We start from the raw sequence: 24,942 nt of genomic DNA on the forward strand, positions 1-24,942 counted from the left end.
ATGCAACATCACGTTTTTCATGTTTTAAGAAGGGAACATCAAAGTTAACATTTTCAGAAGGCAAATCAATTTTCTTGCACATCAAATTTTTTCAATTTCCATATAGGTATTAACTACATGCAGTGCACAATGTGGGAGAGTTAGTTACTATAAGAAGCTCATGCATGAGTAACTCTCCCACACTATGCGTATGCTTTTCAGCATGTATTTAGTCAGCCATGTACCTAGGGCCTCTACTGAGCACAAGTATATCAGAGAAGTTGTTTCTGCAGTTGTGGATTTGTTGCAGGCTTTAGAGGTCAGCCTGATACAGGATGACTGGCATCTGATTGGAGAAAATATGGGACAAAGTTGATTGTGTTCCTTTACAGTTCCCTGTTACTGTGGTTGTGCTGGTAACAGCTGTTTGCTAGACTTGCTTTATAAACCAGATCAATGACCTTATATATTAAAAAACCAAAACAGAACAAAAAAACCCCACCCTACCAAAACCATAATAATCTTTCCCTCACCCAACTTCCTGGCACTTTTTTAGGTATTCTTGACTTGGATCATGTCAAAGATCTTGCAGTTCTTTGAGTTAGTGTACTGAATTATGAGAATATACACCTGTGCTGGGAGTGGTCAATTCCTTGCTGCCTAGGGAAAACATTATATGTTTAAAAAGAGAAAAAAAAAAAAGTTATGCACAAGAGATAGCAGAAGAAAACCACAAATAATGGTATTTTTACAAAGCTCTATCCTGGCATGTTTTTGTCCCTTTCAAGAATTAGGTACAACCAACACAAATTCCAAAATCCTGAACAAGATCCTTTTTAATATGCATCATTTTTTGTGTTCATTTTCTGAAATTACTCAAGAACAATGTTCTCAATGTTACTAACACTTGAACACACAATATGTGTACATTTTTCCTCTGTTCACACAGATTCCATTTAAAAGATAACAGAGACACTTCTATTTGCATGTGACAGCACATGTGCTTTGAGGTGCTGTGAAAACAAGGTCCAAAAAAGAAGCTGATTTCCCTAAGAAATCCTGAAAAAGGAAGATCCTGATGTTGTCCAAGTTTTCTATTGAGACATTCATTCTGCAGTACAATTATTTGGTAACATGGGCTGTGACTGTTTGTGCAGCATCTCATCACCTGTAGGGTCTACTGGTTGAACAACTTTAGCAGGTTGTTGAATTCTGAGAAGTCCTCTAGCCTAAAATTGAACAGATACCTCATGCCAAAACCCAGAGAAGTCCCATATCTTATGCAAATGGATGCATGCTTTTCAGGATGCTCAGTTTGTGTGTGTTTGTGGGTTGTTGTTTTTTTTTTTTTGTGGCATGACCTACAAATTATTGAAGAGGAAGGACTGAGGTTATGTAAAAGGAGCACAAATGAAGAAGCAATGGGAGGTTACGGGGCATACTGTAAGAGATAATTGCTACTGAACTCGGTAAAGTGAAGCACTGGCTGAATGTAGCTAGTCTTGGCAGCAATGGATACTTTATAACAATACTTAAGTAGTTTGTTCCAGTTGCTTTAACAGCTTTTCTGGTTGGAAAAAATATAGTATCTGATTTAAACTTTCATTGATCTGTACTGGCCCAATTTCTTATACTTCCTCTGCTATCTCGTAAAACATCTTGTGGCTGACTTTCCATTAACAATCTTATGTATTGAAAGACTCTTCTCATTCATGTAATACTTTTTTTTTTTTTTTCTTTAGAGTTGCCTTTCTTTGGAGGCAGTGCTTTCAGAATCTTCCACCATTCTTGTTCTTCTAGACTCTTTCTGTTTCACCTATATTTACATTGGCCAGAATTAGACCTTGTAGTCCGTTGAGGCCTTGCTAATGTAAACTAAAGTAAATTGCTATTCTGTAAGTTAAAATACAGAGTTTATTTCTTTGTCGTGGAATTGGCTCTCTTTTTCCAGCAACATGAAATGGGTGCTAGCAGTCACTTTCCTTTATATACCATTAGAGAGAGAGGGCATGGGAATGTGAAAGTAGTCATCACACAGTGGGAAAAGTAAGTTGTTGTACTTCTTAATTTTAGTAAATGACAATTTCAGTGATTTTTGTATGTATTTATGCTTATTAGCATAACACTTCAAATAAACCAGAACCAGCAGAAGTCATTATCTGGTTATAGTAGTAGAGTCTTTAATAAGTTTAGTGGACAAGATTTGAGTTTCATGCTGGGATCTGTCTTTTATAAAGAGATGCCAATTTACAAGTCTGTTTTTGAAGTACAGTCACATGTTAAAACTGGTTTTGATTTAAAAAAATAACTAAATTTCATTTTAGAGATATATATTTGATTGTCTATTAAAACTCATCAGTAAGAGAAAAAGATAGCTTGCTCAAAATGTTGTAAAGGTACATCTGATAAGGTAGCTGCATGCATGTCATTTTAAAAATGTTTAAAAGAAAACTTTGGAAGAGAGCATCTTCTGAAGAAACCATTACATAGAATAGAATGTAGAAGAATGAATAATACAGATTTGTTTCAGTTGACGAGGACAAAAAAACCCCAACAAATCACCAAGGAGTAAATATTGCTCCAATAAAATGTAATAGACATATGTGCCATCAGCAATACGAAGTCCCTGCAAACATAGGATCTTAATTTATCATGCCAAATCTTTACAGGATATTAATTTAAAGGCAAAAATAAAATTCCACACAGCATGTAACATTCCTTAGTTGTTCTTCTGCTGATCATTAGGATAATCTCAGAACAAAATATTCAGAATAAATTATATTCTGTTCAGTAGTGCTTACGATGCATAGTGTGCTGTTTTGTATGAGTGGGACATATGAAATGACCGCTCTTGAGGGGTTACTGGTTTATTCTGAAACTTGTATTGCCTGAATACAAGTAACTGAGTTATTTTTCTGACTCATTCCTGTGTCTCATGGTGATTTCAGATTCCCTTCTGGACAGGTACATCAGTTTAAAGGAGTTTAATTAAAAGCAGGAAGGGTATTCAGGATTATCATGGAATAACCAGTCTAACAACTTACTACTGCACATCAGCTAAACAACAGCAGTTGTTTGTGTGTGCTTTGAGCCTGAAGAAAATACAAAATGACTAGGTATGAGACAGTTTCTTAGACTTATTGCTTTACCTAGTGTTTGCCACAGCCTTTGAGCACTTACATGATCAAATTACTATATCTTAATTTCCCATACTCTTCAGAGTCATACTGTTTTTGCTTCTGAGCTGAGTCAAAATACACCTAGGAATATTTTGATGGCTGACAGGCTTAATCCTCAAAGTAATTCATTTTGTTTATAGAAATTGGTGACTAAATCAGTCAATGATTTAATAACCCTGTGATCTGTAAAGATCATAAAGCATGTTTTTGAAGAGTTTCTGAAACCTACCAGTAAATTTTACCTTTGACTACTAAAGAGCAGATCTTTTCCCTTATTGGATTAGAAGATGTCCTTCACTTTTCAAAGAGATACATTCTTTGTTTTTTCCTTTTTCTTTCATTCCTTTTTTTTTTTTTTCTTTTAATGAACATAAGAAATTATCTGGTTTAGATATGGTAACCTTTTCCTTTTATGACTCTAAGGCTGACTGTCCTTTGGCATCATAAAAGGAAATAGTTTATTTCAGTACTTGAGCAGAAACATCCATTCTGTCCTGGAGGTATGCCTGCTGCTATGTAAATATGTGGGAGAGATAAAAGAAGTATTTAATCAACTGTGGTGAATACTGTGGAGCTTTCACCGAATCTTATCATACAATAGGCCTTGTTTTAAATATAATATTTCATATATATATTTATGTAACTGCTTTGAGACAAAGTAATATTGCAATTATTTCCATTAGAACTTAACTTCTCTACTTCAGAGAGCATGTGAAGGAGATACCCAGAAAAAATGCTACACTTGGCTCAGGAACCTAAAACGGGCACCAAGGGAATAAGTTTGATCTTGATGCATTTGCAGATGTGCCTTTCTAGCCAACTTTTCTTTAAGGACTTTTTGATAATAGGGGGAAATGAAATGGCTTAAGTATGTCTTAAAAAGAGGGAATGCTAGGTAGGCTCAATCAAGGCAATTACACCTTGGATGCCACTAAGAGACTTGCGGATAATTAATATAGGTCCTGTATCTCCCCATTTGTGCCCTCTACTGAATGGAGGGCTCCTTAAAAAGAGTGTATATAGCAGTTGCCAAATGGTTTTCCAATAGACTATTACATGCAAGACAGTGCAGTGGTTAATGATATCAATTTTTCTGGGTAGAAGCAGTCACCATCTTCTGGCAGATGAAGATAACTTAATAACATTACTGTTGTACCACAGCTTAAATTTGGCACCCCTTAAGTTTGCAGACTGGTTGTTGGTAAAGGTGCTTGGTTTACGTTTATTTGCCTCTTTACTGACCACAATTGCCTGGTGACAGCATTTAAAAATTGTTCTTCAGAGGTTACCTGTATTTCCCAGTGAGGTCTTCACTATACTACTTATTAATTTAATGCGCTTTCTCTCGTGCGCTTTCTCTCTCTCTCAAAAAAGGCAACCATATTTCTCTGTCAATAGCTGCAGCAGATTTTTTTTTTTTAAATTTTTAAAATAAAAAAAAAATCTTGCCTAAAGTTGATAATATCTTTATAGCTTAAGTTTATATCACCAGAAGCTCTCAGCAAAGTATCCAAGTGCAGCACATAAGTATTTTAGACAGGCTGTTAGGCCAAAACTTCATTAAAACTTGTACAGCTATCTTTCAGGCTGTTCAAATGGTTTTATTTTCTGAGGTGATTAGTAAATTCTGTTACCTGAATAATCTCCTGAAAGCTCTTAACATTTTGGACAGGTTTGGCTGATGACAGTTGATACAGTTACTGAAAAATGGATTTTATTTCCGTATAATCCTAAATAGCATGAAATGTTAAATTGTCATACTGCATGATTGTTCAGCACCATTCAAATAAAAATCATCTTTGCACTGTGTTCTGATGCCTCAAATGGGTACAAATGAAATCTTTTGATGTTTTGATAATCATCTTCTGTGCCACAACACCTTCTCATACCTTTCCCTGCAGCAAGTACATGAATCTTAATTTATTTGTTTTCTTACCTAAAGGGCCAAGTGTTAAACCATATACCTGGGCTCTCTTATTACTTCTGTGATTTTCTGTAGGTAGGGCATAATTTGTCAAGATGTGACTTTTACAAGTGAGGTACAAATATATTATATCTCATCAGGTAAAATTGGGTTATGCAGTGACAGGCTAAATTGCCAGATGCATGAATTTTTGGATGAAACAGAGTTGTCAGAAATTATTAATTTAACACTGTAACTGCTGCTTTGAGTATTGTACCAGGTCTTAGAATCTGGTCTAAAAATCAGGAACATGAGGCTGTGTGGTGCATCCCAGCATGCAGAGCCATGAAGCTTCAATGGTCATTCTCCTCACTGTGGTTTATGGGTTATGCCCTTGTGAGAACATTTTGGGAAGAGGGGAGGAGAAAGTTTGAAAGACAGCTATACATGTAGAGATCTTAAGGATTTTCTAATTGATGCGATAATTTTAGTGTTCCTTTAACAATCTTACATGTGATGATCTTTGTAAGCTATTTGTGTACAGTCTCTCCTTGCCTTCATTATATGATGAGTAAGGTGCTAATTACTGAACCTTGAGATGACAGGTTACAATCCTGATTGTTTCTGAGAATAAAAATATTTTTTGTGATCTTCAGCTCCCTCATCTTTCATATCCTCCACCAATGGGTGTCTGCTGGACGGGACTTGATTGTGAAAGCATTATATTTCCACCATCATATTTCAACTTATCACTTTTTATGGCCTTCCTGGAGACCTAAAATTCTTTGTTCGCAAACTTTTGTTGTTGTTTGCCAATAGATTTCAGGCAACTACACACATTTTTTGTAAATATCTTGCTTTACAGAAAGGGGTTTATGTAATAATGCTATTAGCTGTCAAAGCTATTGGCAGTTCATAATTCTATTTGCCTGACACAGATATTATTAAAGTTTCAGGAGGAGATGGAGTTCTTTATTGGATCATCTTATAGAGCTTTAGAAATAAACAAGCCTGTGGTCTTTCTTCTCATCTTTGTTGTGACTGCAGTGGCATAGCTACTCCATGTTCTTGCAAATTCTGAAGTTGTATTAAGAGTCATTTGGGTTGATATTTTTTTTTTATATAAACCAGGCTCATCCTAATGACTTCAAGATTAAAACTGGAAAAAAAAAAATCCAATAATCCTTGTGTGTGTTGAAATGACTCTTTAGATGGTAATCCAAACCTTTAACTTTTATTCTTTTGTGCCAGGATGGGTCTGATAATGCAAAAGGCTTGCTGACACTGCAGAGAGGTACTTAAATCCAAGCTGACATGAGTTTCCTTACAAACATTGTGCGTAAAGACATTCTTGCTGGGCAAGAATTTAATATTGGACTAAACAGCTTTTATAGTATGCTATTCAACTGTGTGCTGAAAGACTATTAGTGGAGTACCACTGTATTTTACTATTGTACATGTTGTATATGTTAGGACTCAAACAACTCTCTGGTTACCTCTTTTGACCTTTTATTTTTGGGGTGAGAGCATTTGTGACAATAGCTTTCAGGATTTAGTAGTGTGAGGGCACAACTAATATGTGACATAGCTGGAGGATAGGCAGTGGCACACTTCTTGCATTTATATGCATTGTAAGACATGTCAGGCAACAGTAAATTATCTAATTCTTCCAGTGAAATAATCTTACTATGAATTCTTCATTTGCTTATACATGCCTGCCTGTCAGGAAAGTGAGTGTAGGAGGGAAGGGAAAAAGAGGAATATGATCTTTCTACAGGCATATTTTATTGCCAATACAAGCTTCATTAATTTGCACTTTAAAAGAGCAAGCTTTGCATAAAAGAGCTTCTGACCAAAATACTAAGCAAACAACTTTGTGGGGAAAATTAATATTTTACTGTGTGACAAATTTAAAATGCATATTGAATAGTCTATTTTTCTTTATGATTTCCAGAAAATATCTTTTGTGACTTCAGCTATTATCTATGTTCAAACTAGAACTTCCTGGGTTTGGGGGCATAATATTATGTGCACTGCAGAATAGATATGGTTGCAGTATTTTTGCTCCCTTTCTATGTTTGTTTTTATAACTGAGAAACGGGGCATTTTGGTTTGGTTGGAGATGTATTTTAAAGCCTTACACATGACTGATGGGTGTTTGATGCCCTGCTAAAGGATTTCCTTTTCTCATTTGGCTTACTTGGTGACATGTGACAGAAGGAAATCACACTGTGTGCTTGACATGAGGAAAGTGTTAAGGGTTGCTGAATCTGGTAGCCTGACAACAGCAAAGCGTCTGCAGCTTCATGTCCCCAAGCTTCAGCTGGTAGTGAGGAAGCATGTATTCCCAGCAGGTACATACACAAACGTGTGTACTGCACATGTACAGAGGGCCAGCCATACAGATCAGTGCTGACAGAAACACTCAGCTGTTGTCTTGATTCTGTCATGAGCTGGTCTGTCTCTCTAAAAAGTCCCTTGGATATGTCTGTTAAACACCTTTTCTGCTGTAGTGTTGGACCTAGAGTAGATCTTCCCAAATTATGTTCTAAGCCAAGCTAAATAAATACTCTTACTTCTTCATCTAGGGATAACATTGTCTACTATTCTCTCCTCTAGATTATAGATGGTATAGTGAAGTTCCTGGAGGTTGGTAGTAAGAGGATTTTGTAGACAAGATAACTGCTGTTTCTGTACAGCTGTTGTTTTGGTTAAGGGAGTGAGAAAAATGGTGGCAGGACTGTCAGAACCAGGACAAGCAGATGTTGCACAAATATGGCAACTGCTCTTTCCTGAGGTATTCAAGTTTTTATATTCCTACCTTTTTTTCCTTTTCTGAAGATACCTTGCTGCTGTTTCTCTCTGTCCTTCAAGTGATGTTTTATTCACATGTTGCTGCCATTTTTCAGCTAATGAATCTTCTTATAACTGTTGGGTTTTTTTCAATACTATTGCTCTATGAGAGATCCCAGAACTTTGTTCATAAATAAAATTGCAGAAGGATATGAGCCTCGTAGGAATGAAAAGATACCTGAATGGAAATTTGAGCTATTGGACACCAGCTTTCAGTTACTAAAGAGAAATATGTAAGCAAGAAACAAAACCTAGAATGAGCACAAGATCTAAAAATGAATCTAAAATGTGGATATGAAGACTAAATTGAAATTATCTTGAGGCTGTAAAGACTGTTTTGGACTGTCAACTGCAAGTGTGTGTGAGAGGCAGTCTTGAATTTTTCTGGAGAGAAACTGAGGTCTTAAAAGACTGAATCATAGATTTTCCCCATCTCAAAATATTTGCTTTTCAGAGGATGTTTTGAGAGGGGGTAAAAACTACTTGTTTCTGCTTATTTTGAAGAGGAACTTCTGGGCAAAGGTGGTGAAGAGGCTGGTAGCTTGGCTGTGTTAGCATGATCTAAGCAAGAATTAAGGAATGAATCAGAACTCATGGAGGAGGTGATGGGGTGAGACACAAGTAGGGTTGAGGCAGGAGTACATTATAGAAGAGATACCGATCTGTAAGCCTGCACTTCAGAAGCATGTGATTCCAGTTACTGTAGGAGGTGAATGGGAAGTCACTGAGGGATTTTAAAAGGCATGTTTAATTTAAATGATAAAGAGAATAAACCACTTTTACTCAGCACTGCAGCTCTAAATATAACAGCTGTTAGTTTCCTGCATATTGCTTCTTTGAGTGATTTCGGAGAGCATGTAGGTTGCCAGAACCATGCGTGAGCAAGGTGCCAAAAACTAATTAAGGTATAAAGCTCTGTTATGCCAAAAGACTCTGCAAGGTGTATCCTCTTGCAGACTGAGGATAGGATTGGCGAAAGGGTCAAAAGATGAGGCACCAAAGTAAATAAATAAGAACATCAGATCACTAAGGCAAATATGATCTTGTAGCCATGTGTGTAAAAATAATCCTTGCCTACACACAGAGAAGAAACTTCTAAAGTGAGGTGGCTGAAACTGTACTAATTTACTGAAGCATAAGCTGAAACTGCAAGGAATGGCCAGCTAGAGAACATTTTTATACAGTGTCAGTAGTGGTCCTGAGCATTAGAGAAATAAGCTTGTTTGGGTTTTTTGTTTGTTTGGGGTTTTTTTGTGTGTGTGGTTTTTTGTTAGTGTCAGATAACAAGATAACATAAGGAAAGTTCAAACTTTCCCTTTGCATTAGAATTCTATTTATGAGTTGTGCATAGCTCCTAAAAGCCTCCTGTAATTCTTTGAGTGGTCCAGAAATAACCATATCAAAGGCTTTTGAAAGTCAAGTTAGTTCCTCCTAAATTGTCACATGATAAGCAATAAATAGATCAAAAATCCATAAAGAGCACAGGAACACATAGGAATAAATAGTTTTTACTGTATGAAAATGGTTGTAATATGTCACAAGCTTCCAAAGAAGGATGGATTTTCTTTAGCTTTCAAAAGTAGGCAGCAAAAGATGTAGGTGATAAACTGGTTTAAGGATTTTTTTATTTTTTTTTCCAAGACCAGACAAAAATAGAAATTTTCACTGCTCTCTAGCTAAGCTGGATATCGGGCTAACATGATTGCAGATTGAATTTAATGTTGAAAGTGTAAAGTAATGCAAAATCTGAATTACTCCTACATATTGCTATGTTTTACATTAACAGCTTTTCCTAGAATAGAATAGCATACTGTAGTTGCCTTAGAAAAACTTCTGCCCGTTGTGAAATAGTGGCTTTAAAAGGGAGTATAAGAAATGGCAATGCGGCATCTATGTTTTATTGTATAGATCTGTGTTCTTCCCTGTAACACTGCTGGATGATTTAAAATGTTACAGGACTAGAGTGCTTTGGGGAAAGGCTTAAAGCTAGTAAAAGCATGTATTTGCTATTGTTGTTGTTATTAATAATATTATTTTATTTTTATTATAATTTAAGAGAGGGAGAAAATTCAGGCCTTTGTTTTAGGTTAACTGTGAGACGTCTAAACAAGTACTCTTTTTCTTCCAGTGTCTGTTTCAAAGACTTAATATGCCCTTTTTAAGCGTAAAAGATTATTTACTTATGCTGAAAGATAATAAGCTGTTCTTTAGGATACCTAGACAGGAGTGCACAAAACCATGCATGTACATACATGGTAGTGATGGTGTTATGTATAGAGTGGATGCGTAATGAGCAGGGCATGTTGCTGCAAAATGAATGAGAGGTGTTGTCTAGGATGCAGAAGGTGAGCAATGTGCTTTTGTAGCTGCACTGCTTGTTTGAAAATGATTACCTGTGAACCCTGGGTTATCATTAGACTGTGCTTCAGAGCAAGTATTTTCACCCTCTAAGGTTTACCTCCCTAACTGAGAACATATGAGGTCTAGGTCTGGGTTGGGTTCACCTGTTCCATTTCCCTTTGTCCTAAGCTTCCTCTTCCCTTTTGCTTGGAAGAGGGGAAGGCAGAGGAAGGGATGGTTCTGATGGAAGCATAGCACTGCTGTCAAGTTTCATTTCAGTAAATACTGGGTTTAAGCATGTACAATAGAAGAGAAGAGGAAGAAGCTGCCAAAATTGCTACCAGGATGATTTGAGTGTGGGTGATCTCTGGCTGATTGCAGCAAAGCATTAAGAAGAGTGTGGCCATTAGGTCAAGGGAGGTTCTCCTGCCCCTCTACTCTGCCCTAGTGAGGCTTCATCTGGAGTACTGTGTCCAGTTCTGGGCTCCCCAGTTCAAGAGGGACAGGGCATTACTGGAGAGAGTCTAGAAAAGGACTATGAAGACAATTAAGGGAATAGAACATCCCTCTTATGAGAGGCCTGGGGATTTTTAGACTGGAGAAGAGAGGGCTGAGAGGATCTGATCAATGTTTACCAGTATGTTAAGGGTGTGTGTCAGGAAAATGAGTTCAGTCTCTTTTCACAGATGTCCAGTGGCAGGAAGAGAGGCAAGAGATGCAAACTGGAACACATTTGAGTAGACTATTTAAAAATAGTAATGATAAAAAGGTAAACAGAAATATGATAACGAATGGGTACATTATAAGTCACCAGGTTTGTGATCACAAGTTCTCTGACTCTGGTGCCTTCATGCTGCCTCAGTAGGATGTGTTTGCCCTTTAACTAGACATTAATGAACAAGAACTTTTGTATGTAAACTGCCTTCTCAGACCAAGCAGTTTGTACAACTTTTCTGAGGCTGTGATCTTTAAAATTGTCACGCTGCTAGGCTGTATTAGAGACTCTGCTCTGGCAAGTTGGATGAAAGCAGCTACTTTTGTCTCAGCTCTGACCTTTACTGTGTAGGCATCCACGTATCTATTTCTGTGTATGACCATAAAGCTACTTGAGGCAAAACCTAAAAGACAGCCCTTGTCAACTTAAAGTGCAGAGGTAATCTGCTCATTTTTAATTTGTTCTATGCAAATTAATGCATGTGTGCCCACCCACCTCCCTGTAAAATTCAAGGTGATTATTATAATAGAGTAAATTAAGCCACTTAAAGAGGAGACTCCATGTTTGACCTCTCTTACTTGCAAGTAGATTCAGCAGTATGTTGCTACCCATAGGGTGAAATTTCTGGAAGCTGAATAAAGGCTTCTTTAAAGGTGTTTCTGTTTTCTGGATCTTAGTTATGCTTTAAATCATGAAATGTATGCATTGAGGTTTGATTTGAAAAAAAATTTGAATGAGAGGCTGGAGATGCTATTTGCTTTGGGAATTCTGTCCCCATATACCTGAATCTTATAAGCACAACATCTAGATTAAACTGAGTCTAATGCCTTTTTTGTTTAGTTAATTTTGGTTTTGGAGGAGGAGGTATTCCCCTCTGACATTTCTAGGAGAATATAAACATGGTTTGCGCTTTAGGAAATTGAATATGTAAGATTATCTCAAAATATAAAAGCGTAGCTGTGCTAATAGAAGCTTGGGTTAATCAAATGTCTTTTGAGTCCACTGAAGGGCCATTCGTCGCATGTTAGATGTTAATCTTGGTATCTTTGAATTGAAGATAAACACCACATACACAATTCATTTGTACTTCATGCTGTTTCTGTTGTCCTTTGGTTTTGGATTTGTATCACTGTAAAACTTGGTAGGATGGATGCATCTTCTGTACCAGAGAATAGAATAGAGAAAGCAGGGGTTCACAATCTACTATGCCAGTTGTGGTGCTGTTTCTTCCAGAACAGTGAAGACTTGAGCACATGCTATTTTAATCCCTGTCTTTAAGATTTCTAGAAAATAGGCAGTTATACTAGGAGGATAAACCTTGTTTGTTACAAGTCAGTCCATCCGTAATGTAGGAAAAAACCCAACAAACCAAGTAACAATTCCATCCTCGGTGTCTTCCCCCTCAGTCCCCACAGAGTTGTCTTCCATACTTCAGGAAGCATCGCAGGTGAATATTTTGATTCTTTAGTCAGCCTTTTACATCTCTAATTTTAGGGAATATTTTCAAAGTATCTCTGTGGTGGTGATCAAGAGGGGATTGGATGTGGCACTTGGTGCCATGGTTTAGTAGTCATGAGGTCTTGGATGACAGGCTGGACTTAATGATCTTCGAGGTCTCTTCCAACCTTATTGATTCTATGATTCTATCTTTGGTATAGCCAAACTCTGTTGGTGTGGTCTGAGACTGAGGGTGGTCCTGTACTGAAGGTGTGAGATGTTGTGGGTAAATCCTATAGCTGAAGCACACTACCTAAAAGCGTCATCTTCTAGAGTGATTATTTATTCAAGTCAGTCTTTACAGAAAGAGCGAAGATTACATAGTGTGAGCTATGTTATCCTGCCTACTTAATATTTTCAGCTTCTTTTAATCCTTCTGCAGGGAAGCTTTGTGTATTATTTGACTGGCTAGCACTTCAGCTCCCATAGTTAAAGAATAAATTGTCCAGTTTCTTAATAACCAAGTGTGAGCAGCGAGTGCCTTTAATCAGACTCTAGTTAGTCTTGTTTAAATTATCCTGTCCTAGGATATTGTGAAGGTATATTTATGCAGCTATATAATCTTTTAAGCACATAATTACGGTATGATGAAGGATTCTGAGTTTTCATTTTAGATGACTTACTGTGCATATACTTAAATTGTCAGTGACCAAGCTTTGAATTAAAACTACTGTTTCTATCAAATCAAAACATCTACAATTTTTTTTCACTGAAAGAAAAATCTAAAATTCTAATTACAATTATTTTAGGTTCAGGAATGTTTTACTCCAACTGAGACAATGTTTCATTTCTATTTCCAGTGTCTTTTAACACAAAAAGAGGATAGGAAAGTCTAAGCTTATGACTGTTAACAAAAATAACTGTCAGTATAGAAAATCAATCTGTTTCTCTTGTGTGTAGGCTTAAGCCGAAATGCACTGCTACATGGTGATTTTGGCACTGTCCTGGCAGAGAAGATATAGGAGAACCCTCAAGTCAAAGACTGCATTCTTCTCTCTCCCTCGTAGACCAGATGGACACCATTAATTATAATGTATTACCTGATTACAGTCGACCCTTCTGTAATTTTGTTTCATGAATCTTTTCTCTGTACTTCAACAACCCCTAAATGCATTCCAAATCCCTCCCAAAACTTTCACACCTCCCTCATTAAAAAAAAAAAAGTGAACAAATAAAAAAAACCCCTTCCCTTCTACCCTGAATGTTTTTGTTAATAATTAGTAGTTCATTCAGACTTGCCTTTTCAAGTGATGTCTCTTCTAAAGTCAATTTTCCAGCAGATCAGTTATTTCTTATTGTGGTGCATGTCACTGACTGAAGAGAATTCTTGAACACAGATTACGATTGCTAGTTGAAAAGAAAGTAGGTAAACCAGTTATTTTTCTTTATTCTCCCTTTTAATCTGGCACACTGCTTTCCAAGTTGGGAGCTACTTAATATTTTGTAGATTGTGTTAGCCATTCAAATAATACATTACCATGATTATTTGCTTGTTTTCCACTGAAATTGTGCTCTAACAGTTTGTATCTACTTGTCCTGGGTTTGTCTAGAGTAGGGTTAATTTTCACAAGAAGCTGGGAAGATAGCTGCACTGAAGCAGGTAATAGGAAGTTTGAGGCTTTACTGACATCATGCCCAGAATAGAAGGGGATGCACAGTTAGGGCTGCTGGGTGACGGGTTCCAGGTGCTGAGCAGTTGTGTTGTACATCACTCCTTATCTCGATTCACAAGGTTTTAACTTTTTCTCCTGGTTCTCATTCCCATCCCAATAGGGGGAGGGGAGGGAATGATTTGAGTGGCTGTGTGGTGCTCAGTTGCTGGCTGGGCCTAAACTATGATGGGAATGTGAAGGAACAAGGCTGTATCTTGATTAGCCGTCCGCTTCCTTCCTCTGATAGTGTAAAACTGCCACTTGTACCTGAGTTTTAACTGGATGGGGGTCATTGAGCTAAAGGATAAATTTATGGGTTTAAGTCTTACATTAGCCTATGAAGTCAAGGATGCTAGAATACCTAGAAGAGATATTTTGTAAGACACATGGTATCAGGTCCTAAACATGCAGCTCATGTACTCCTTTAATCCAGTGCAGCATCTTATTTGTGTATTTTAACAATGGAACAGTACACTTGACTTGCACATTGTTCATCTAGAAATCTAGCAGGGCTGAATTTTTCACAATTGCAACTTCCTCATTTTATTCCACAGATGCAAGAGTTAAAATATTTGTATCTATTTTAGTGGGTTTTGTATGCATATTCCCAAACAATATAATTTCAATGCAGTTCTGAATGATTTCACTGGAACTTAGATTACAGTTCCAAATAAAAATTTAATTTCAGCAGAGATGCATGGAGATGAGGGGAAAAAAATAATTTGGATGATTTTTGACAATCTCTTCCCTTTCTTTCTTCTTTATGCTGTGATAGTATGAACAGTAAGTGAAGGAGTTTAGTTTGCTGAAATTTAAAGCTTAGAAATAGAGGTTAAACTTTACTGGCTTTCCTCAAGATTTGTTTTATGATGGGCGTTAACATTAGAGACCTGACAAGATTCATCCCATGGTTCTGAGGGCATTGGCTGATACAGTTCCCAAGCCACTCTCCATGATACTTGAAAAGTCATGGCAGTTGGGTGAAGACTCTGGTGAATCCTGGGAAGCTGGCGTGTCAGCCTCACCTTTGTGCCTGGGAAGATCCTCACCTTTATGCCTGTTATGGAACAGATTTCCCTGGAAGCTGTGCTAAAGCATGTTGAGGACATGGGGGTGATTAGAGACAGCCAGCATCGCTTTGCTAGGGCAAGGCCTTATATGATGTAGTGACCTCAACAGAAAAGGGAAGAGCTATGGATGTCTGGACTTGGGTAAAGTGTTTCACAGAGTCCCTCACAGCATCATAGAATACATAGAATAAACCAGGTTGGAAGAGACCTTCAAGATCATTGCGTCCAACCCATCAACCAATCCAACCCACCTAAACAACTAACCCATGGCACCAAGCACCCCATCAAGTCTCCTCCTGAAAACCACCAATGATGGCAACTCCACCACCTCCCCAGGCAGCCCATTCCAATGGGCAATCGCTCTCTCTGTATAGAACTTTTTCCTAACATCCAACCTAAACCTCCCCTGGTGCAGCCTGAGACTGTGTCCTCTTGTTGTGGTACTGCCTGCCTGGGAGAAGAGACCAACATCCGTCTGTCTACAACCTCCCTTCAGGTAGTTGTAGAGAGTAATAAGGTCACCCCTGAGTCTCCTCTTCTCCAGGCTAAGCAACCCCAGCTCCCTCGGCCTCTCCTCATAGGGCTTGTGTTCCAAACCCCTCACCCTTCTCTGGACACGCTCCAGCAAGTCAACATCCTTCCTAAACTGAGGGGCCCAGAACTGGACACAGTACTCAAGGTGTGGCCTAACCAGTGCAGTGTACAGGGGCACAATGACCTCCCTGCTCCTGCTGGCCACACTGTTCCTGATGCAGGCCAGGATGCCATTGGCCCTCTTGGCTGCCTGGGCACACTGCAGGCTCATGTTCAGCCTACCGTCGACCAGCACCCCCAGGTCCCTCTCTACCTGGCTGCTCTCCAGCCACTCTGACCCCAGCCTGTAGCTCTGCATGGGGTTGTTGTGGCCAATGTGCAGAACCCAGCACTTGGATGTGCTTCTCTAAGTTAGAGAAATATGGACTTGATGGGTGGTCTGTTTAACGGATGAAGAGTTTGTCATTTCCAGGGCTATATAGAGGATAGTGTGTCACTGAACTTTGTGAAGCAAATGTACTGTTAAGGGATGAGCTCCTTTGTTTGATGTGGTGGCATTCCAGGGCAGATTCTGTGACCAACTTCTTCTAGATAGTCCACAAGAAAGGTTTAACGTTTGATACAAAATTTACTGATTAGAAAATACTTTGTGCTATAGTGATATGTTTACATTTAGCAGAGAGATAGACCAATATACTGAAATCACAACACAAGCATGATTTAACAATTGCAATATACATTGGGGTCACTATGCAAAAAGTTTTTACCATTACTGGTCTCTGTGTGCTCAGTGTCAGGATGTTAGGCATCTCAGTTCACCAGGCAGGAATATGCAGGCTAAAGCCAGCTCAAGTGAGTTGCTATCTTCAGAGCTCCTTCTGATGGTTGTTCAGTTTTTGTGTTTTATGTTGGGCTGAGCCACATATATACCTTCCCCTGCACTGGTCTGACTAGCTGAAGAAGCCATTAATCTGTACTAATTATCTTTGACAATGCTGTTGACACAGCCTGATGCCTCTCACCAGTACAGCCATATATCTAAAACAGGTTACTCTTTAGTCCCTCTTGTGTTAAGTTCATCTTTCTTTATGCCACTTACATTTCCTCCATGAGTTCATTGCCCTAGCTCATCTTTTCTGAGCCTTCTTCCCTTGTTGGTTGGTCACACAGGCTATATATCCCTGAGACTTGTAAATATATTCCCTGTGAACTGATGGATTGCATGTAACTGGAGAAGTGCTTGCCTGCACCAGTACCTCACATCAGAGCTCAATATGCATATGCTTTGGTTACATGAGGCGAATATGTCCAGCTGCACAATGGTGTACAGTTATGGGGCTGCCTGGAAAAGAAAGAGGGAGAAAAGCTTCAGGCAGCATCAGTACCTTCAGCTCTCAACATACTCATGGCATGTCTGAAAGGTCACAAGAGAGGGCTGCGGCTTCAGATACTGGTTGATGGAGGATCTGAATCTACTGCAGTGAAAACAGGCACCCAAGTTTAGGTTTTAAGTGGATCCCTTCTGATTGTCCCTGCAGGTGTCCCTGCAGGTGAATTTAAACAAAAAAAAAAAAAAAAGGTACCTAATAGCAATCCCTTTTGGCTCAGTGGGATTGGAAAGGTGTATTTGGGTGGGTGCACACAAGTGTGGAAACAGTAATGTCACCGCTTAAAAAGGGGATAGTCTTCAATGACTTGTAAGTAAGGGTTAAATGATCTGCTCTAGGAAATGTAGCAGTCATTCCAAAATTCATCACTATGACTTTTGACATGAAAAAGTGACAGTACAATTTCTTGCTTGCCATCTGTAATAAAAATCTGTTCATTTTCTTTGGTTATAAAAACAACCACCATGGTGATGAAGATACGTTTTCATTGAATAAGTAATTGAAGATTAATTCCCCCCCCCCCCCCCCCTTCAGTTCTTGCAGTACAAAGCGATATGCATATTAAAGTATTTTTGATCTTTAAAGCCCTCTGCTGGCTATTTTTGGAAATAAATCTGAGCTACAGCCTACCAGTTTGGAGTCATCAGCAGTTAATCTGTACTGCAGTTTTGATATAGTCTTCTTTATGTGTTTGAGAGGAGCTGGGGTTCCCTCCCCCATGTAGTTCTGTCTGTGGCTTCATCAGTTGGAATCTGCCTGTGATGAAATGATATTTTTAAAGGCAAGTTATTACAGCTTCCAGACTAACAGTCCTATAGGTACAAATGGAAATAGCTAGAAGTTATCACAGCTCTCGTTGCCTAGTAACCAAAGCCCAATGAATAATTTAAATGGGATAAATTTGATACACTTTGCCTTTGTTTTCCATTACACCTACTTAGATGTAAATATCTTACTAAAATGTATTGAAATCTGTAACATTACAAACTCATTTACAATGAGTTGAAATTCTTCACCATGAGGGTGGTGAGGCACTGGAACAGATTGCCCAAAGGACTTGTGGGGACTCCAATCCTGGAAGTGTTCAAAGCCAGGTTGCATGGAGCCTTGAGCAATCTAGTCTTGTAGGAGGTGTCTCTGTGCACCCATTATGAAGAGTGACCTTCTAATTCTTGTAACATTGCTTTACTGTTCATGTGATGGAGCAAGTATCTCAGTATGACTGTGCACACAAATATTACATTCATTTTTGCATATCACTCTCAAATTCCACCTTCCCATTTTGTTTACTGATTTGATGATATTTAGCATATTTTTCTACTTGAATCTGTTTGAGCAGTCAAGGATTGTTCTCAGTTCCTTGCTCAACTATAGTGATAACATGCCTAAAATTATCTAGGACTGTGCTTGAATTAGTTACTGAATTTGTCAGCAGGCGTGAAATGTTTGTTTGATTGGGACAAGTTGTGTAAATAAATACTTCTATTAGATTCTAACCTTGATTTTTGGTGTGTAATTTCATTATCATTATCTACTCACTCTTATAACTAGTCATGCTGCAGTTCTAGTAATAGGAATTGTATTACTAGTATTACCTTAATATTTTCATTGATATATGCTAAATTGAGTTTACTGTACTGTTTTAACCTTGTCATTAGTAACCCTTAAGCTTACTCAATTTGTTTTGGATTGTGTGATTTTGTGACATTTGTGCCTATTACATGCAAATCTTCTCCATTTACTTTGACTTAGCTAATCCTTGAAAATATCAAATAAGATTTAAATGAGGTTTTAGTTATTTTGTTTAGCAGCAATTTGTATATCTCAGAGCAATCACATTTGTGTTTTTCCTTAATTTCTCTTTCATTAATGGTTGACACTTAAAGCAAACTCTTGTTACATGGATGATCCTACCTTTCTCCTGTCTACACTAATACTTGAATGTGTGAAACAGAAGCTACAATGGATGATTGCTTCAAATTAGGGATTAGTATCTCAAGGAACAGAAACACGGTTTTCAAACAACTTAAAGGAGAGTAACAGCCATAAATAGTAGAAGCGGGACCAAATCCCAAAGATTAAAGCAGATACAGGCTTTACAAGGTTGTATCACCTTAAGTCCTTTTTGGTTTAGTTTGAATTGTTAGTTTTATTTCAAACAAAAAGTCTATAAAGAGTAAGCAGTAATGGTAGCTCTTTAGAAGCTGAGTAAGTAGATGCTTACAGAGATTATTTCAAATATTTGATTCTACAGACAGTTGAAAAGACTAAAACTTCTTCCATTGAACAATAAAGTAGGATATATTCTATGGCTTTCATGTAGCAAGTGTTGCATAAGTTTCTAAATGTTTTCACTCAGCTCTTGCAACCCTTTTTCTTTTGTTATTTCAGTTTTCATAGAATGGCCTGGGTTGGAAGGGACCTCCAAAGGTCATCTAGTCAGACCCCCTCTGCAGAAAGCAGGGACATCCTCAACAAGATCAGGTTGCCCAGAGCCCTGTCGCACCTAGCTTGAATTATCTCTAGGGATGGGCACCCAACTGCCTCCCTGGGCAACGTGTTCCAGTGTTCCACTACCCTTACAGTAAAGAACTTGCTCTTAACAGCCAGTCTAAATCTTCCCTAGTTTGAAACACCTCATCCTATTACTATAGGCCTTTGTAAACATATTTAAATGAACAGCTGCAAGATTTCCATGTTAAAATTTTGCCTGTTGTTCTCTAGTGAAGGTGTGAACTAACATTTATTTCACACTGAATGTTCTAAAATACAAGCACAGAAGAAGAAATTGTAGATAGCAGCATGGAATTTCACTCGAAGGCACAATTCTAGTTCACCTAAATCTCATGTTTTAGTGGGCAGGAAAAGTGTTTGTTACACATGTTTAAAAATTATTCTCTACTTTTTCTTCCTTTGTGAAAGCTGAAGGACAAATACATCATTTATACTAATTCCTTAGTGTTACATATTTTCAGTGAATTACAGAATATTTTATGTACTCAGGCTTTTAAGTGCCTGAATTGTCATTCTTGAAAGAATGTCACTGACCTCTGAAGCTGAATTGAGTCCTGACTAGCATTAATTGCATGAAGATGCTTATTATTGATGCTGTAAAGTGGTCCAGTGTCCAACTGCTTGCAGCAGCCAAGGTTGTTATTACATATTCTATCATTGTCTAGAAATCTTTGCTTTAAAGAAATAGCAAACACTGAGGATTTTGAAATTAAACGTAATTATGGAGTGTTGGAAACAATAAGAAAGGAACTTGTGAACAAATAATGGGAAGAGTTTGTGAAGTATGAGAATTATAATATATGGATTTTGTAGGTTACACAGTGGTAGAGATGTTTCTTGTTATTTGAAATCCTAAGTGGTATTTGCATGGAGGTAAAATTATGTTAAAAAGTTGGATTTTAAGTTCTTTGGTCACATAGTGTTGAATTTTTCATCTCTGTTTTAGTTTTAATTTTTAAAATTAATCATTAATACTGAGAATGCTTTTGTACAAGCTCAGAATTGAACAGAATTAACCATCTGTTGCTTCTTACAGGTACTGCTCCCAGCTGCTGGTCTCTTGCAACTGCAGGATGTGAAACGGACTTGCTGTGAATTTTTGGAATCCCAGCTTCATCCTATCAACTGCTTGGGGATTCGTGCTTTCGCTGACATGCATGCATGCACAGATCTCTTGACCAAGGCCAATACATATGCAGGCAAGTTATCATTAGTATTGCATATATCTTGATATCTGTGTGTGCACATGAGTTCCATGCCCACCCAACCTCTCCCAGGGGAAACCAAATTTTATCCAGGATATTGCAGACATGTATCTTCTGACCAACAGTACATTTGACAAGGATTTACTGGAGAGAGTCCAACAGAGCTACCAGGATGATTCAAGGGACTGGAGCATGTGCCCTATGAGGAGAGGCTGAGAGACCTGGGGCTGTTTAGAATGGAGAAGACTGAGAAAGGATTTAATAAATGTTTATAAATATCTGAGGGCTGAGTGTCAATAGGGAGGGAACAGGCTCTCTTCTCCATTGCACCCTGTGATAGGACAAGGGGTAACAGATATAAACTATATCACAGGAGGTTCCACGTCAATGTGAGGAGGAACTTCTTCACTGTGAGGCTTGCAGAGCACTGGAAGAAGCTGCTCAGAGAGGCTGTGGGGTCTCCTTCTCTGGAGACTTTCAGGACCCATCTGGATGTGTTCCTGTGTAACCTGTTCTAGATTCTATGGTCCTGCTCTGGCCGGGGGGGGGGTTGGACTTGATGGTCTTTGAAGGTCCTTTTAAACGCCTAACATCCTATGCTCTTATGGTCTGTAAAAGAAATAGTCTCCTGGCTGGAACATAATTATAATAAGCACAAAGGTGAAGCATCTTTACAACCCAGCAAGGCCATAACAGTGTCCCAGCAATTTTAATCCAGAAAGATGATGGCTTGCTGTGTAAAATTTTATACTGTCACTTAGAGAAGGAGTGGCAAGAAGAATGGGAATTCTGGCAACTGCCACAAGCCAAAGTCTGTAAGTAAAGCACACAAGGAAAGAAAAAATTAGAGCATTGAGAAAGGGCTGCATTGGCTAAGAAATGTGCCTGCAGTATTGTGTTATCAACTTTTCTGAAAATCCATACTCATCTAGCCCAAAACTTGAAGCTTCATACACTAAACGATACCTGTAGACTCACTTTTCTACACTGATACAAAGTAGGTAGAGGTGCACCTTCTAACCAATTATATAGCTCAACCAGAAAAATTCTACTTTCCTGGTAAAAAGCACTTTCCATTGCATTATTTATCTTTTTTTCTTCCTTCGGACAAAGGTTTTCTTGATTATTTTACTAAAAGTACATTGTCGTAGCCATCCTAACAACTGTGTTAATTGTAACTGTAAGAGGTCTGGCTCATGTCAGTCAAGTCTTGATGTTTTGCAAATTAGATTGGTTTTGCTTGCTCTTGTGAATGAAAAAGCAATTTTGACTTTGTGGTGAAGTAACAATAGTGTTGTATGGGGCAATGAGGGAGAATAATGATTCCAATTTTCTTGATGCTGGTGAGGCCTCAAGTGGAAAAATGATGAACCAGATTTTAAAGTAGATGCGAGCACATGGAGTTGAATCCAAGGAAGTTTAACATGAACATGTTAAGAAAATAGACTGAGACGACAAAGTCTGTGGGAGAAGAGTCCTCTCAGTCAAGAAAGTAGGCTAGGAGGATGAGAAAGAATGCAAATCTTCCTTTGCATAAAAACGACTGAGAATGTGTAAGCTCAACTTGTGAGATAATTTACACAGTATCACAGTACATTAGAGGTTGGAAGGGACCTCCAGAGATCATCAGGTCCAACCCCTCTGCCAAAGCAGCATCACTTAGGGTCGTCCACACAGGAATGCATCCACACGTGGTTTGAATGTGTCCAGAGGAAGAGACTCTGCATCTTCTCTGAGCAGCCTGTTCCAGTGTTCCATCACCCTCACTGTAAAGAAGTTTCTCCTCATATTGAGGTAAAACCTTCTATGTTCAAGTTTGTACCTGTTGTTCCTTATCTTATTACTGCACAGCACCAAAAAGAGATTGGTTCCCTTCACTTGACACCCACCCTCAGATATCTAGAGATTGATGAGAACCCCTCTCAGTCTTCTCCAGACTAAACAGCCCCAGGTTTCTCAGTCTCTTTTCATCCTCATACCTTTCTGTTGGACTCTCTCTAGCAATCCCTGTCTCTCTTGAACTGGGGAACCCAAAACTGGACACAGTATTCCAGGTGTGGTCTCAGAAGGACAGAGCAGAGGGGGAGAAGAACCTCCCTAGACCTGCTGGACGCACTTTTCTTGATGCACTCCAGGTTACCGTTGGCTCTCTTGTCCATAAGGGCCAAGAATTTTAAAGTTGTTTCAGATATAAAGAAAAATATATAACTGTAAAAGTAGCACAAATCAGGCAAGCTGTCTCTGGGAGTTGTGGATTCTCCACTGTACGGCAGCTGTGAAAATACTGAGCAGACTAACTTCTGATTTGTGTTGATCTAATTTATGTCTGTGTGCAAAACTAGATGATTTGAAGTTCTGCCTAGCTTCCACTTCTACAATCCTGTGAAGGCTAAAAATCTTTTTGTTTGTTTGTTTAAAAATATATTTCAAATACTGCTATTATTGGAAATGGATATACATGTAATTTCAGAGTGTGTACTACTAAATTGGTAATTTTTAACATAATGGATTAAAACTTTGTTTGCTCTTGGTGCCCAAAGAAGCTGCAAAGTTTAGATCACTAAAGAGTAAACAAAACATTGTGTAAGCTTTTAAGTTTGTAGTATAACACTGTAACCAATACTTTAGGCTTTTAATTTAAGTAGCAATGATCTTACTGTTCTTTTGTGTGTAGAGTGCCTTGGGGTAGGGATGTTTGAGTCGAGACTGGAGATGTTACACTCAGGAATTACTTTTTCATTAAAGCTTTTTGCAGCGAACAAAACTACCTTGTTTATAGGCTTTAATTTACTGTCCAGTGAAATAGTATAACTTGATTAGAGTTTTGGCAGTAGCACAGATTTTTGTGGAAATTCAGAAGTTAAACATTGTCAGAGGTCGAGAGTGTCTCTCAGGTATGCCTAATTATATGCAGTTTGCATTGTCTGCCCAGTCACAGATCTTTTCCTGTCTTTTCCTTGTCTCTTGGTTGTTCCATTTCTACTTCAGGTTCAGGAAAAATAAATTGCTTTCCATCTAAACATCTTTCCCTGCTCCCTGTCTTCACCTGTCACTGTCACTTCAATGTTCTCTGACGTTTCAGGTCTGAAAACTTGACAACTTTAAGTCTCCTTTGCTATTTTCTCTCAAGTACTTGAGTTTTGTTTATCTTCCTACCAAATTTGCTGAACATCATATTTCCCTTTTGCTTTGATGTAAATCTATATCTCCTGTAGTTTTCTCTCTGTCTGCTAAGGTAATTGTACTACTCTTGCAATATTCCTTTTCCCCCAGTCAAACTCCAACCTCTCATCCTTGTCATTTTCGGTTCAACAGAATTGATCTCACTTGACTGTTTTATTTCTTGTCTCTCTACTACTTTTGAGCTGGAAATTAACCTTCTCTTTCCTCTGCAATCAAACCACCTTCTATTTCTGTCAAATTCTTCCAGAAAGCCCTTTCCTTGTCTATGCTTCCCTTTCTGTCATTTATTCTTGGAGCTCTGGTGGCCCATACCATGAGCTGCCAGCTTTACTCCTACTGTGTTTTTGCTGTATCTGTGTGGTGAATTTTAAATCAGTGCACACTCTGTTCTTACTCTAGAGATAAATATGCTGTGCATAGTCAGGGTATGAGCCTACTTCATTGCACTGCACTCTCTGCATTGCCTCCCTTAATCCCTATCACTCAGTCAGGCTTAGTACAAGAGCAATACAGAAAAGAATTAAACCAAAAATATCCTGATAAGGTTGGAGGAAAAAAACATAAGATTGTATTGCTTTATGTAACTTTTCTAACATGTACAGTGACCAATTAGCATCATTAACAATTAGTGCAGAGTTAAAACTGAAGATTTTCTTGAAGTAGAGCACTAAGTGCTTTAATTCATATGTTTATGTCCAACTAATAGGCTTTTTATTGCCTTGACCGATATTAGATCTCATAAAAAGTAGGATTTTGATGAAAACCTTTAGTTGCCTAGAAAATTTTGATTCTGGTACAGATTTTTAATATTTTTTTAAAAACTCACTTCCAGGAGATTTTAGTATCTTGTCAAGAATGGATGTTTCAGGAAAAAAAACCACTGAAATATAGCAAGCTCATAAAATTAGGTGTCAGTCAACAGAATTCTTG

The 24,942-nt window shown here is 38.1% G+C and overlaps 1 protein-coding gene across 3 annotated transcripts in view; it reads left to right on the plus strand.

Moving 5' to 3' along the window:
* The window catches only part of KLHL2 (kelch like family member 2), a 62,933-nt gene that overhangs the window by 16,087 nt on the left and 21,904 nt on the right, over positions 1-24,942 (plus strand). For all 3 annotated transcript variants that reach the window (XM_054165851.1, XM_054165859.1, XM_054165867.1), the window contains one exon: positions 20,661-20,823. In XM_054165851.1, coding sequence (XP_054021826.1) covers positions 20,661-20,823 — 163 coding nt within the window. The remainder of the gene's footprint in view (positions 1-20,660; positions 20,824-24,942) is intronic.

The sequence above is a fragment of the Dryobates pubescens genome, chromosome 1 (genome assembly GCF_014839835.1).
Source record: "Dryobates pubescens isolate bDryPub1 chromosome 1, bDryPub1.pri, whole genome shotgun sequence".
NCBI classification, from domain to species: Eukaryota; Metazoa; Chordata; class Aves; order Piciformes; family Picidae; genus Dryobates; species Dryobates pubescens.